This window comes from Merops nubicus, unplaced genomic scaffold, assembly GCF_000691845.1.
Source record: "Merops nubicus isolate BGI_N331 unplaced genomic scaffold, ASM69184v1 scaffold17562, whole genome shotgun sequence".
Classification (NCBI taxonomy): Eukaryota; Metazoa; Chordata; class Aves; order Coraciiformes; family Meropidae; genus Merops; species Merops nubicus.
The window spans coordinates 1-15,304 of record NW_008593034.1 but is presented as its reverse complement, the minus strand read 5'-3'; the positions used below and the strand labels follow the sequence as shown (position 1 = coordinate 15,304).

The window sequence follows — 15,304 nt, the reverse complement described above, 5'->3', positions numbered from 1 at the left end:
CTGGTGAGTAAATGCTTATCAATTAAAGGGAAGTGGGTGGAGCTGGGGCGGGACAGGGGGTAGAAGTTACATTACCATTGAGAGGCTCTGAGGTGTCAGGCCTCAGAGGGCAGCAGCTTTCCCCAGGACACAGCGCGGGCTTTTGGGATGAGTGGTTTCTACTTGTCTGTGTCTCTGGGAGCTTGCTGAGCTCTCTGCCACAGATGGGCATGCCCTCTCAGAGGGGCAGTGGGCTGGCTTTTTGAAGGAGGAAGGATGGAGGAGGGCAGAGAGGGCCCTGGGCCCAGGGAGGGCAGGGTGCTGGCTCTCTGGGTGGCTCTCTTTGTGCTGTTGGTTTTCTTGCCTTCGGTGTTCCGAGTGTCGCTGGGGATTTGTCACCTCTACGTGAAAATGGTGATGAGAATGTTAGAGGTAAGTTGAGAGTTTTGTTTAAAAGTTATATATGTTTATTTCAGGGCATGTTTCGTACAAAAATTAAAATCTGTATGCTTGATAGTGATGCCATGGGAGCCAGCAGGAAGAATTCCCTTCCCTTGGATGTGGTGTTTGCAGCTTTAACTCACGTGGTTGTTCTGGTGAACATTGTCTTTAATGACATCTAGTTACCTGCTGGTTTATAAGCTGCTCCTGGTTTATAGTTGTCCTGGGCTTAAGTAGAGATTTTATGATATGTTGCTTCTAGTCCAAGCTGCTTAGAATACTTTATGCTATGCTCATGACAAGTCCAGTACAAATAAAAAGGTGTATTAACTAATACACCCATGGGAGCTGTTAAGCAGCAAGAACATGTATTTTTAGGTGTTCATAAATGTCAACTTTTTATTTGGATTGTTTTAATTACATGGTATTAATGAGTGCTGTTCTAGGTAAGAATATTGAGTATGTGTGTTTGCTTCTTCTAGTTATAAACCTGAGGGTTTCATCAGTCACAAGTTCTGCTGTATGAGACTTGAGGACTCCATGCAGCCTGTAAAAGTGTAGTTTCTCTACAGATAAACAGGTCTTGACTAAGAACCTGATTCTGCTGATATCAGGAAAAGTTTTCTGGGACTTTTAATAAGTGAGATTTGGATTTAATTTTTTCAGTCTGACTTTTCATATCTGTTAGTGGCCAAAAGTAGGTGCTGTGAGTGCCTGATTCTGAACAGTGAAGCGTTTCCATTTTCCAGTAGAGTAACTTTGTCTTCTTGGTATAAACCTGCTTTTCATTAATATACTTTCTATTTGTGGCAGAAAACTTACTACTAGTATTGTTACTGTTATTTAAGCTGTTAGGGCCATTATTTGTGCAGTAGAACATCTGTAACTGTGTGATTTCACCATCCCCTTACCTTGCCACTTTTGACTTATTTCTGTCTTAGCATTATTCTGTCTCTTCTTTCCTTTTCTTAAAAATACTGGTGAGCAGCTTTGGGCAGGAACTGTCTTAGCTGTGTGAGCACCAGTTAGTGGTTTTGGGGGTGGGGGTGCTGGTGGCCACTGACCATGGGCCAGCGTGTGCCCAGGTGGCCAAGAAGGCCAACGGCCTCCTGGCCTGGGTCAGACAGGGTGTGAGCAGCAGGAGCAGGGAGGGGATGGTGCCCCTGGGCTGGGCACTGGTGAGACCCCACCCTGAGTCCTGTGCCCAGTTTTGGGCACCACAGGATCAGAAGGACATGGAGGGGCTGGAGCGGGGCCAGAGAAGGGCAACGAGGCTGGTGAGAGGGCTGGAAAACTGCCTGAGGAAGCCCAGCTGAGGGACCTGGGGGTGTTCAGAAAAGAGGAGGCTGAGAGGTGACCTGACTGCTCTCTACAACTACCTGGTGGGGGTTGGTCTCTGCTCCCAAGTAACCAGTGATGGGACTATTGGAAATAGGCTTAAGATGTGCCAGGAGAAGTTTTGATTTGATCTGAGGCAGAATTTTTTCCCTGGCAGAGTGGTGAGGGATTGGCCCAGGCTGCCCAGGGAGGTGCTGGAGCCCTCATCTCTTGGAGCTGTTCAAAAGATGTATAAGTGTGGTACTTTGAGACATGGTTCTGTGCTGATGGGAGTGCTGGGTGATGGTTGGACCTGATGATCTTAGAGGTCTCTTCCAACTTCAGTGATTCTATGATTCTATGATAGTGCCCATGACTGCAGACTTTAGGGGTCACTTGTTTTCCAGGTACTGGTGTCACTGGGCAATGACTGCCTGCAGTGGCTATGTGTAATATTGGCTTTTAGAGCTGATATTGTTTTAATCAGCTAGTAGTATGCTGATTAAATTCTTATTGGTACTCTGAGCAAGAGGCTCATGGCACTTGGACTTGATTTCATCAGGCTCTCTGATATCAAACACAAGCCTGAGGAAGTCTTTGGACAGTTTTGCTGTTGCACTTGGCACACATTAAAATAATTTGGTTTTTTATTTTTTTCCTCTGTGCATTTCCCAGCTTTGGAGGACGTTTGACCCACGCAGTGGGTGCTTTATATAGGAGGGCACTTCTCTTTGGAAAAGCATGTTACAAGTTTTTCTTTCCAGGGTTTTTGTAACAGGTTATAAGGATGATAACTCTGTGTTCACAGTGTGGAGCGTTAATTTATCAAAAAAGAAGTAATTCAGTTAATATTTGTGTTCAGGTGCAGCCTTTTCCATCTGGCTCCTCATGGCTGCAGCAGCTAACTCCAGGGTGAGCACAGCTCCATAGGCTGCAGTCCAGGCTGGCCTGTTCTGTTCTTCAGCTGAAAGTTCTTCCCTAAATGTCCTGTGGGGAAAAAAAGGAGTTTCCTGTTTTCATCTTGCAATTCATTTCAGCTCTTTCCTTTGAAGTATCACCCAAATGATTCTCATGATGCCAAAAGAGTAACTCAGAGCTGTCTTGGTGGGAAACTGGAGGGAGAGGGGATGGAGGGAATGTCAGGTCCCCCTTGCTTGTGCTGTGCACCACCTGGTTCTTTGGAAGTAAGGGTGGGGAAAGCTTGTGCATGCAGTGCTGGGCTTCTGGGAGCCCTGGAGCTCACTGGGCAGACTGTGGCTGCACTGCTGCCTGGACACAGCCAGCTTAAAGCAGGCGTACGTGTGCCCCCCATGCAGAAAGCTAACCACCCTGGTAGCCTGGCTCAGTGCTGAGCTGTGTCCAGTGTGACAGGAGCTACCTGAGATCCTGCTGCTGAGGCAATGCCCCAGGCCCATCCCTGGCTCCTGCTGCTCTGTGAGTGGGGACACTGGGGTGCCTGGCCCAGCAGCCACGCTGGAGGTGCTGGCAGGGGGCTCAGTCAGGAGCCAGCACCCCCCTGACTCTGCTGCAGCAGTTGTGGCACTCCAGGGAGCAGCAAACACCTGGCTGGTGTTTCCCCAAACATGCAGCCTTGGGCACTCGCTCTGGGCTCTCCTGCGTGGCTTTTGGGTTAGTCTGTGATGGAGCCCAGCAAAATGAACAGACAATTTCTACCTGATACCCTTTATGTTTGCTTCTGGCAGCTGTAAATGACTACAGGGATTGGGAGGCAGGGGGAAGATGATGTATTTTCCTCCATGTTTTGTCAGTTAGAGAAAAATAAATGTGTAGAGACCGAAATCAAGGACTTGAGGGGGGGAATCTTTTGACTGTAAAAGTTGTGTTTTCAGGGACAGCACTTCTGCAGCCCTTCATGAGCTTGCTGGAGCTCTAGGGGTTTCAGGGTAAGGCTCAGGACTGCAGATCTGTTACTCAGCAAGGAGCAGTGGTGGCATGGGACAAGTCACGTTGGTCTCCTGGCTTCACTGGGGTGTTCTGGCAGTGGGAACAGTGATGGGAACAGAGGGACAAGGTGTAAGCTGTGCACAGAAAGAGTCCTTTCCCTTTGCTGCTGCTTCATCAAGGGATCTAGACACTTCAGTTTGGGAAACAAACCAAAGTTTTTAACAAAAGCAAGATTTGAGATGTGAAAATCTGAGGAGTGATAGGTCCTGTTTGTGTTTTTTTTTTGTTGATTTGGTGGGATTGTTTTTTGTTCTGTGGGGTTTTTTTAGGACATATGGGTAGTATAATAGTAAAAGATCTCCAAGGCAGTGATTTCAGAGCTCTAGAACTGTTAGCCCATAATTACTATTATTACCATTCATTTATCCTTAAAATATTTCTGGAAATGACAAAGATGAGTTTGGTTTGGTTTTTGATAGGGTCACTTTCCCTTATGCTTGTAAACTTCTGTGTGTGGAACAATGTGTTTTCTCCAAGCTTTGTATTTGCTCGTTTGTGATGGGATCTGCTGGAAAAGATGACAGTAGGAAAGTTATGGAAGGCATATTTTTTATCTCTGTGGTGTGGCAGCTACAGAAGAAAGTTCATTTGCTGGGATGAAACCTGCACCCTGCCCTCACGGTCCTGTGGAGAGTCAGAGCTGACACAGCTGCAGCTCCTTTTGCCAGGCATCCTCTGGGGTTTTATGACATCTGAGCTCCTGTAGGAAACAAGAATTGTGTTTCTTGGGGGCTATGTGTAGGACAGACATCAGCCAGCTCATAGCTGTGGGTGTTCTCTGAACTGGGAGCTCATTTCTCCACTGAGGCAGCTGATCTGCTGTTAGTGGGGTAAGGTGTGTTGGATGAAAAGTCCTAAGTGCTCAGTCTTAGCTGGTGATTTTAGCTTGCACTAAAAATCTACTGGCTTTCTTTTTGCAGTTGTGTTGGAAGACTTTATATGGAGAAATGGCCCCAAGACCTTTGCTACACATGAGAATAGAGCCAAGAGAGGGATTGAAACAAGCCAGTGTAATGAGTGATTAGAAAGTTTTTGTGAGAAGATGGGAGAAGAGGTAGTAGAACATGGGAACTTAGAGGCAGAGAGGCAAAAATGAATTATTACACAGTGTGGAAAAATGGGGCACCAAACTGAACTTGAAAAAGGGAGGAAAAGCAACAAGAAGTGAGAGTTTAAAAAACAAACATTCCAGACTGTGTAGCTTTTCATGTCATGTACTGTGAAGAAAGTAATGTAATGAAGCATTAAGCATCCTTATTTGGAATATAATTATAGGAAGCCTCAAATAAATGGCTGTTGAGGTTCATCTGTCAACTCTTCAGTATTCCAGCTGGGATGACCTGCTGGGTGTTTGGATCCTTGAGCCCTTATCACTTGGGAGGGGGGAAGCACAGCACCTGCCTTCTCCTTTGGTCAGTGAACTCAGGAATGCAGTTGCTCCATTTAAACCTAAATTCGGTGTGAGTTGCAACATCTGTGGTTTTGTAAGGTATCCAAAACATCCTTTCATTACTGTATTGCAACAAAGACCAGCGTGACAGCTCTGTCTCAATACTGTGTGAAATAAAGGCAATCCCTGAGCCTTAGTTCAGGTTTGAAAACCAGATGAAGATGCAGATGGCACCGACTGCAGAGGAACACAGGGGCTGCTCCAGACCCACAGCCTGGCTGGGCCTGCAGGCAGCTCAGCTGCTTGACCCAAAGCCCAGGAGCTGGGTGGCTGGCTGACCAGTCACTGCTTGTCTCCAAGCTCAGGAGTCCTCTTTGCACCTATGAAACCCTTGTCCTGTGCCTCTGTGGCCCTGGCTGACTAATTACAGGCTGCCACTTTTCTCCCACTGTTTATCTGTGCTATGAGGCACCAGGTAATTGTCTGGCAGGGCTTTATACTTTACTCGTCAGCTTCATGTATTTTAGTGGGTTTTTTTTGACTTGGCTTGAATGAGTTACCATCTTTCTGTGAGCCAGCTTGGTCAGTGTGCATCACCCTGTCCCTGCCTGGGGTTCAGAAGGCAGCCTCCTGGAGGTGTTCCAGTGTCCTCCAGACAGTGGGAGCAAGCTCAGCTCTGGCAGCACTTGCCAGCTGGCAGGTGCCTGTTCATGTAGGAGAGCTGTGGAGGGCAAGACAAGGGTGGCACAGAGGAGAGCAGAGAGAAGGCCAAGGGCTCTCTGCCCAGCTAGGGGATTTTTGGTTTTACCTCCCTCCTGCCATACAGTTATCCTAAGGGACATGGGGGAAGGGTGAGGACCAGCAGTATGTTACAGAGAGGTTAAGTTTGCCATGTCTGCCTTTATTCTCTTCTGCAGTATTATGGCTCCTGTGATGTATATTCTTTAATTTCTCTGTCTGTGGGCTGCTATTTTCAAGGCATCACCTGGGTCCACACTTCTGGGTGACTCTGTACGTGCTGCAAAAGACTGATAGAGGTGATGTACCAGTTTGCTTTTGCTAGCAAATAACTGGAAGGTATAGACAAGGTGAAGGTCTGGTCTGGTTTATTTGTTTTTTTTTCCATGGTGATACAACAGATGGTTTGCATGGAATATAAAATATCACATCACTGCCCATTCTGCTTTCTCCTTTTCCTTTTTATTTCTCCCCTCTCCTCTTTTCAAGATGGCTGGTAAAATAAAAGTCAACTAAGGGTAACAAAAATATCCTAATTATGCCATGATGAAGAGTCCCTTTCCTGTTATCTGGTAGAGAGCACACAAAACTTCAGGGTGACAGACAGCTCCTTGATGGTGGCACATGCACATGGTGTAATATGGGGAACACTCTTTGAGATCAAGCATTGTGGTGACTTCAATGGCTGTGCATGTTGCTAAGAGGGAAATAAAGTGTTAGCAAGAGTTGATCCTGAAGCAGAAGGATGCATGCTTACCTGTTGTAGGTGGGAAGCCTTCACAGCATGCAAGGACACGAGATGAGTGGTCATTGAGTCCTCAACGGGGAGCAGAGGCTACACACAGAGCCTGTGTCCTCTGGCAGGGCAGATGTCCTGATGTAAATACAAGATCTAGTCCTCAAGAGAGCTCCTATTTCTGTGTCTATAAGTGTATGATGAAAGCATTCCAAACCATGAAAACTTCAAAAATAGGTCATATTGGTACATGTGATTTTTCTAATGGAGGAATTTTGTGCTGCTCTGCACGGGGTAAACTTGATTTAGCTCAAAAAGGTGAAGACAGGGAAGGGTGAAAGCTCATTGCCAAAACTACTCCTTCTAAAATGCTATGGATATAAAATGGTCTCTCCTCCTTCTTCTTTTAACAAAAACTGCATGAATGTCCTAAAGCTGAGGTAATTTATTTTATTCTCTAGGTGATCCTGCTCTGGCAGGGGGGTTGGACTGGATGATCTTTCAAGGCCCCTTCCAACCCCTATGATTCTTTCAAGTCCATTTTAGGTGTATTTTTTCCAGCACTTGTGTAGTGTCAGTGATAGTATTTTTGCATCATTCTGTTCCCAGATGCCAAACAGGGAAGAGAGAGTTCTGAACCCATGGACTCATAGAATCTCTTAGGTGGTCTGGTAATTTGTGGGGATTTTGGGGTTGGCTTGTTTGTTTTAAAACCCAAAGCAAAAGGTGATCAATGGAACAGATGAAACAGGAGGCGTGTGGGGCAGCCTGCAGGAGGACTTTGAAAAGTTAAAATCTAAGACCTAGCTTGGGTAAAAGAGGCTGGGACAGTTCACCTGAGGTTAGTATAGAGTGCCTGGAAGTCTCCAAATGAAACCATCAGCTTCTGTTTCTCTTGTTTTGGGGACAGTGGGCCACCCTGCAGATTGAGGAGGGAGTGAAGAAGCAGAAGGCACTGGCACTTGAAAATTTGATCTCCACTGGTAAGGTCTCTGAATGAAGGTGACATCACACTTTGTCTTGTAAAAGGGCAGATTTTTAAATGTCTTACCTGGAAAAGAGTAAAAGAAACATAAATTGCATCCCATGTTAAGTAAGAAAACTGGAATGGCCAAAACAGAGTTTGACAGGCACATAGCTGTTGAAGTGACCCAGCTACAAAACCCAGATGTTAGCAGCCAGATAATCTGTGAATCATTGAGTCTTCTGAACAAAAGGTGTTAAAGATTATTGTGGCTAGAGAAAGACATTGCTGCTAAGCCTTTGGGAAGCTCTCCCTGGTTTTGTACGTTGTACTTTGTACCTCCATTAGCTCTCTCTTTACAGGGCTAGGAGGAATGAGTATTCTCTGCCCTGGACATTGCTCTCTCTGGATTCTCTCTTGCTGCTTCTAACTCCCAGCATGCCAAAAGCCAGTGTCTCAAGTAGAGGAGCCACACCAGCCCAGAGATCACAGTTACAATCAGCATTTCTTCTCTAGGCATGGAGGAATGTGAGAGGAATGGTTTTGTTTTTCCTCCCAACTATTTTTTGCTTTCTTTATTCACTGAAGGGGACTGGCTGGAGTTCTCCTAATAATCCCTTTACTTCTAGTGCTATTTTTAGTCATTAATCACATAGACTGTGTGGTTTGTCAGCTAAAAACTTTCAGGTCTGATAACTTCCTTTGGGAATTCATCCTGCCTGTTGCACTGGGTGGAAGGAGACTCATTTCCTCATGCAGGGATCATCCAGAGAGAGGAAACCTCCCTAGAAGAGGCGATTGCTGGGCAGCGCCGGGGCCGCTTCAGCCTCGCTGACCTTCTCTACTTCTCCAAGAAGGGCTGTGAGGCCGTGGCAGAGGATGAAGTCACCCGACGGTTCTCCTCTGAGGAGCTGCTGTCCTGGAACCTCCTCAGCAGGACCAGTGCAGACCTGCACCGTGCCAGCTGGCAGCTGAGCCTGGTGTGGGCTGCCGGGGTCCTGCTCCGCTACGGTCTCCTGCTGCCTTTTCGGTGAGCCAGGGGCTGTTGGTCTGGGCTGGATTTTCATAGTGCTTTTTACAAAAGATTTGAAACAAAACACTCTTGCCTAGTGCAGAGAGGAGAACCTGCCAGGCCTTTGCTTCCCAGGATGCCATCGAAACTCAAGTAGCCCCAAAAGAAGAAAAGGTGCTGAGATGTACATCTCTCCATGTTCCATGTGTTTTATCAGGAATTAATTGGGGTTTAAAGTCCAGCAAAATGTCATAGAAATGACCTGGAAATCATTTGTGTTGTGCAAAGTAACAACTGTTCCATGTGAAAGGATCAGGCTCTACCTGCATGAATAAGAGACAGGGAGACTGTGTGCTGAACTCCTGGGATCTGGAGCAGAGCCAGTGTTCTGGGAGCACAGGGCTGGGTGTGAGAAAAGAGACACCCACTGGGAATGTATCACATTCTCAGAGACTCTAAATTCTAAGCAAAACCAGCCTTTTATCATATTGACCAAACTGTTAGAAATATTCACATGTTCTTGTAAAGAGTAGGAGCTTTTAAAACTTCTTATTCCTTTGGTGTGAGGACAGGATATTCAAAGCACAGCTGCAGCATATAGGGGGATTTCACACCAGTCACACAGCAAACCACACAGGCCTGTGTGCAAACAAGGAAGACAAGATTTATGTAGAAATGGCTTCAGCACTGATTTGCTCAGCCATTATTAACCAGTGACATTTAATTTTCATGATTATATAGTGGCTTCCTTCTTGGGGTGGAAATACACATGGAAATTCCTGGAGAGGCTTTTAGAAATGAAATCATGGATCCCTTTTGGCACTGAGAAACTTCACCTGGTGTGTAGAACACTGCTCACTGTCCTCTCTGAAGCATGATGGCTCCTTGACCATGTGGGAGCTTCAAGGGGTGGTTCAGTTCAGACAGCACGAGGTTTGTACTCAGTGCAGGATTAATTCAGTGAAAACGTGCTGCTATCATCCCATTGACCTTAAACTGCTATTTAGATGCAATTAATGGTGGAGGGAAGAGTTAGGAAATGGATCAAAGGGTCCAGTGAAAGATTTTCTTGCTTGCTCTTCCAGTTTTGCTTTTTAGCATTTAATTAAGCTTATTTTACTTTTCAGTGTCTGCTTGGCTGTGTTCAGCATCCTCTTGCTGGTGTTGGCCACTACAGTAGTAGGCCAGTTTCCAAATGGCAGGTGGGTGTTTGCTGAGGGCTCTTTCAATTTCTTTTTTTAATTCTTTAAGGATGTTAATCATTGCACTGGAATATAAATCTGCTTGAGTCTGGAGGAATAATGTGAACTATTGTGGTGATTTTTTTTCTTCTCTACTGTAAACTCACAGAGCACTATGAGAGAGGGTATGGTAGTGACATCTGATAGATACTGATGGAAACATCTTAAGGGGTAAAATAAAGAGTGTGCTCTGCTTGAGTCAGAGCAGGGCAAGTAAATCATCTGTCCTGATAAATTCCATGTTAATACTATGAGATAGTTTTGTCCTGTCAGTGAAAAACAACCCTGAAGCATGATTTACCAGCTAAAGTGGAATTAATGAATGAGTCAACAGCAGTTGCTTCCAGAGAAAATCTATTGAAGCAAATGCCTGACTGTTATTTTTTCTGCTTCAAATCTGGAGGGTTTAGAATAGATCACAGCAGAAGAATGGAACAAGAATGGAACATGTCTTTGATACCTGATAAGCTCCTCCTGCGTGGCACTGTTAGTGCAATGAGTCAACAGCAGTTGCTTCCAGAGAAAATCTGTTAAAGCAAATGCCTGACTGTTATCTTTTCTGCTTCAAATCTGGAGGGTTTAGAATAGATCACAGCAGAAGAATGGAACAAGAATGGAGCATGTCTTTGATACCTGATAAGCTCCTGCGTGGCATTGCTAGTGCAATTGAATCTTCTTAGCATGATCTCTGTAATAGCAGCTATTTGGAACAATGTGGAGAGTGTTACATTGTCCTATGGGTGACTACACAGAGCTGGAAATGTGTGTGTGGCTCCATTTCTTTCAGAGTTAAATGCTGGCTGAGCAACCAGGTTCAGATGATCTGTGCCACGCTAGGGGTCCGATGCCTGAGTGGGCTTGTGCATTTCCACAACAGGTGAGTGCTGCCATCCTGCTGCCATCCTGCTCCTCCTGGGCTGGTGCTGAGCTCCTACAGTACTGCACAGATGCTGTGATGGTGCAGTGTGATCCAAGAAGCTGTTTAGACCCTCTAGACTCTGTCGAGCTGCTTGCCTGCCCTGCTGTGTTCTGAGCTGTGTGCTGGCAGGGGGTGCACAAGAGGAGTCCTGTGCTCCTGACTGAATAGACACTTGTGCATTTTCCTCAGTGTTTGCCATGAACGTGTTACACTCACATGCAGGAACGTTGCTAGACAATGTTAAGCTGTACTCTTAGCTGATTTGTTTGATAAATAATTCTTCACAATCTTTTCTGGAGTAAGTTATGGATATATTTCACTAAGTTTTTGTAATACTTTGCTTGCTTAGTGGTTGTGATTTATGTAATAGAAGCTTCTGAATCTTTTTCTTGTTTGTACTTTAGAAAACAAGCAAAATCCTGCTGTAGTGTCTTTGATTTGAAAATTTAGGGTCTGAGTAATCTTTGATATAAAGCTTCTGAATCTTTTTCTTGTTTGTGCTTTAGAAAACAAGCAAAATGATGCTGTAGTGTCTTTGATTTAAAATTTAGGGTATGAGTAACCTTTGATAGATACCTCCATGAACAGTAATTGTCTACTCCAATGGAGTCTTGTATTCTCAGCCAGAAGGTTTTGGTGAAATACCAAAACTACTGAACTGTCAAGGGACTCTTGAAACTGTGAGGAAAGGTAATTTATCTGCTGTGAGGTCCTGCCAGAAGTTCTGATGTCTATCCTAGCAATGTTAGTATTTTAAAATGTTTTGTGGTGTTCTGCTTTCCGTGGATTCCAGATGAGCTGTGTGCCCAAAATGCTTTTGTCACTGAGAAGTCTCAGTTGTGGATGTGTGCTGATGGATGGGTTACCTGATGGGGCCTGGAGTCTGGAGAATAAACATTAAGTGATTACTTTTATGGTTGTTACTGCAGAGAAAACAGACCACGAGGAGGAGGCATCTGTGTAGCCAACCACACGTCCCCGTTAGATGTTCTAATCCTGGCCAGTGATGGATGCTATTCCTTGGTATGAACAAGAGAGTCAGTACATGTTAGTCATGTTGAGATGTAGTGTTGGGCAAGAGGATGAACATACAGGTAAGAGGATAAATTTATTGGTAGAAAGCGTGTGATTTGGGAGCCTTCAACCTTGCATTCAGGACTGTAAAATAACAGCCACAGGCAGGCGTGTGCACACTTTGGCCAAGAGGACTGGCAGCATTTGTGGATGAGCTTAGAAACTGCCCCATCTGTGTTCAGAATCTTGTCATTGAAGTGTGTGTTTTGCCTAGTAACTAGTCTGTTTGGGGCCTGCAGGTTGGCCAGGTGCACGGAGGGCTCCTGGGGCTCATCCAGAAATCCTGCATGCAGACCACGCAGCACGTGCTGTTCGAGCGCTCGGAGATGAGAGACCGTCACCTGGTGAGGAGGAGGTGAGGCAGGGAGGTGTTTAACCTCCCCTCCAGCTCTGGCAGCTGTGGGGCCCGAGCAGGAGTTCAGGCTGTTCTCACCCTGCATCTCCTGGGGGGCAGCTGTAGGTTGTCATCAGTCTAAGGTTTGGCATCGGCACCCCAGTGAAGGTGCAGAGTGTAGCGATCACCTACTGAACTTGTGATTGTTTGCCCTGTAACCTCTGGGAATTTCCATTGCCCAACTCACCCTGCCTGTGACAGGCAGGAACCTGTTCCACTCCTCATTCAGTTTTGAGGCTGATGTTTAGGGATGTGAAGACAGAAATCTGATTTCTATCAGCACATCTGCTTCCCAGATCATGCCCTGCCCTGGAAGGTTTTTCATCATCTCCAATCATCAAAGCTGGTTATATCTGCTGTGAGTGTAGGATAAAGGGAGGCTGACTGCAGGGAAAAAACCCAAACCACAATGCCACAGAAACCCCAACAACAAAATCCACCAAGGCAGCAGCTAGCTGCTAGAAGCTGGAAGAGCATCCTGGAGAGGTGCAGGAGGTTTGCTTCGTGCCCACCCTGCTCACCAGGCCTGCAGGACTGACTCCTGGCAGAGGGAGCACGCTGGGCTCTGGGGACGAGGACAGGACCTGACTCAGTGTGGCAGCTCTTATCTTCTCAGGTTTTCACAGAGGCTGCTCTTAGTCATTCTGAATCCTCAGGAAACAGGGTGCAATGCAGCTAACACCACGTGTCTGTAACAGTTTGTCCTTTGAAAATGCAGATCATACTCTCTTTTATTTTAATATCTCATGTTTTGGTTTTATTCTTCAGCATGGACTGGAGAGGAGCTGCATGCTCTTGACTCACAGGAGAGACAGGGGTCTCAGAAAACAACAGATTTTGTGTCAGTGATCTGCTTAGTGGTAACACATTTGTTTTTAAGTGATGCAGCAAGTGTAGTACAGCAGTGGCCTATCTCTTAACTAGATGTGGAGGATCACTAGATGCACACAAAACTGGTGTTATGAACCTAGAAGGCATGAAAACCCAAAATACAGAATAGACCTCAGCCAAAAGAAAAGTCTGACCTTTCAGTGTTCATAACTGGAACCTGGCAAAGGTGAATGTGAAGCCATTTTTCAAGCACCACTCTTCTCTGGCTTCATTTTAATGGGGTTAAAATGGTGAAATAAAAGTATGTACAGTCTTGTAGAAATCCTGCTTTTGCAATTAGCACGAGATAACCTCTAAGATAAAGGCCTGAAACTAGCTCACAAACTGGCTGAGGCTAATGACTGGGAAAAGCAGCTGGGCAAGGGATTTTCTCTTTGGTTTTTTTTCTGATGTTTAGATTCTTTGAAACTGAAATACACTGAAATTTGACTTTCTCTCCACAGAATTAGAGAACACATTGCAGATAAGGCCAAATTACCTATTTTAATTTTCCCAGAAGGTAGGAAACAACTCTATTGATTTTATTGCTCTTCTCACTTCTTGTGACTGAGTGCAGTTTATTATTCCCAGCCTTTACAAGTGAGGTGTTTTAGTCTTTAGAATTAATTAGCTCTTGTGAGACATTAAACATCAGATTCTACAATTTTATAACAATTTCATGAAAGTCTGTTTGCTTTAATGTGTGACATAATGGAAGACAGAACAGGCTCTGGGGTTGTGTCAGAACTACAGCTCACTTTCTCCTTTAGCAACTCACAGTCTCTTTAAGACAGTTTAGGATTCACTTGCTGGTACTTTTCTTAGTGGATTAAACTCTTCATCTGTTTTAATTCTGGCCAGGAACCTGCATAAATAACACCTCAGTGATGATGTTTAAGAAGGGCAGCTTTGAGGTAGGAGGGACCATCCATCCAGTAGCAATCAAGGTAATGTGTCTGCACTTTTCCAGCCATGGAAGGATTGTCTGCAGAAACTTCTCATGCCAGAGAAGCTGTTCACATGTAACCCTTAAACAGGGGCTTGCTCCTTGTGAGCAAGGTACTGAATGAGCACCACTGGCAACTGCTGTGCTGTGCCCAGTTCTGCCTGCTCCTTCTGTCCTGGGGCTCTTGGCCCTGTGCTCTGGAGGTAAAGGCACTTTGCTTGGCACTTCCCAGGCTTTCTGAGGAGCTTTAGCCAAGTCATCCTACATCTAGAGGTGTTAGTCACTTTTTCTGGAATTATAATGCTGCTTAATCTTATGGTAATGGTTAAAACTGCTGTGAGCATCTTCAGCATATCTGTAGATGACAAGTGTTTACACTTGGAGTAGGTCTATAAGACAGACCTATCTTATAGCTCTTATCTGCTTGTAAGATGTAAGTTAAGATGTGTTTCAGTGGGTCTGTTGCAGTTTGGGGACCTGCATTGCTTGTAAAGGTTAACTGTTAGAAACTTGTAATATATGTTGAAATATGGAGATTTACCTCGAATTTACCATTGCCTTTAGGAGTTGTGGTGGGATTTGGCCTTGACTTAACACGCTGAACTGTGACTTTGTGGCCAAAAAAGAGCAGCTTCTGTGATTTAAACTAAGATAGCAGGTCATGCACTTTCACTTGCTGCCCTTGTCTTCCAGTATGACCCTCGCTTTGGAGATGCATTCTGGAACAGCACCAAGCACTCCATCATGACCTATGGCTTTCATGTCCTGACCAGCTGGGCTATTGTCTGCAATGTGTGGTACCTGCCACCAATGGTCAAAGAGGTACTTACACTTCTGTGTGTTTTGAAATTTCTCCTCAGAAGCTGGCTGGGAGGAAGGCTGTATTGCTATTCAGTGTGTCTGCATTACATTTGCAAATCTTTATTGACAGCTTCATGGACAAAAGCCAGAAAGCAATGTTATAGTCTTAAAACTAAGTGACCGTGCCTTTGTGTGTGTTAGTGACCCTCCAGCAAACCCACCCTTGCAGAGATCCAGACATCTCCTCTCTGCACCACACTCCCAAAGAGCTCCTTCCCTTGGGCCCAAGCTGCCTCGCTGCTTCAGAGACTAGAAGAGATGTTAAAATGTGTTTTCTCCTGCCCCTCAGCCTAGCACAGGCCTCCCTTTTTTGACTCCAGAAGAGATAGACAGACTCAGGCCCTCACTCCATACCAGGGTGCTCTGCCCTCTCCAGCCTCCCTCTGCCTCCCTCTGCAGGGCTTCCTCCAGCCCTTCTCTGCCAGCTTTGTAGTGTCCAGCCAGCCCCCCATCCTGC

At 45.5% G+C, this 15,304-nt stretch overlaps 1 protein-coding gene across 1 annotated transcript; it reads left to right on the top strand.

Moving 5' to 3' along the window:
- Window positions 1–255: 255 nt before the first annotated feature.
- On the top strand, window positions 256–14,808 carry LOC103768212 (glycerol-3-phosphate acyltransferase 3-like; the record flags this gene model as incomplete). The annotated part of the gene is made up of 10 exons (XM_008935355.1): window positions 256–411; window positions 7,477–7,549; window positions 8,290–8,560; window positions 9,670–9,744; window positions 10,571–10,660; window positions 11,632–11,725; window positions 12,016–12,131; window positions 13,505–13,560; window positions 13,902–13,987; window positions 14,680–14,808. Coding segments are annotated over exons 1-10 (1,146 nt in total), but the record flags the coding sequence as incomplete, so codon positions are not given.
- Window positions 14,809–15,304: the final 496 nt, after the last annotated feature.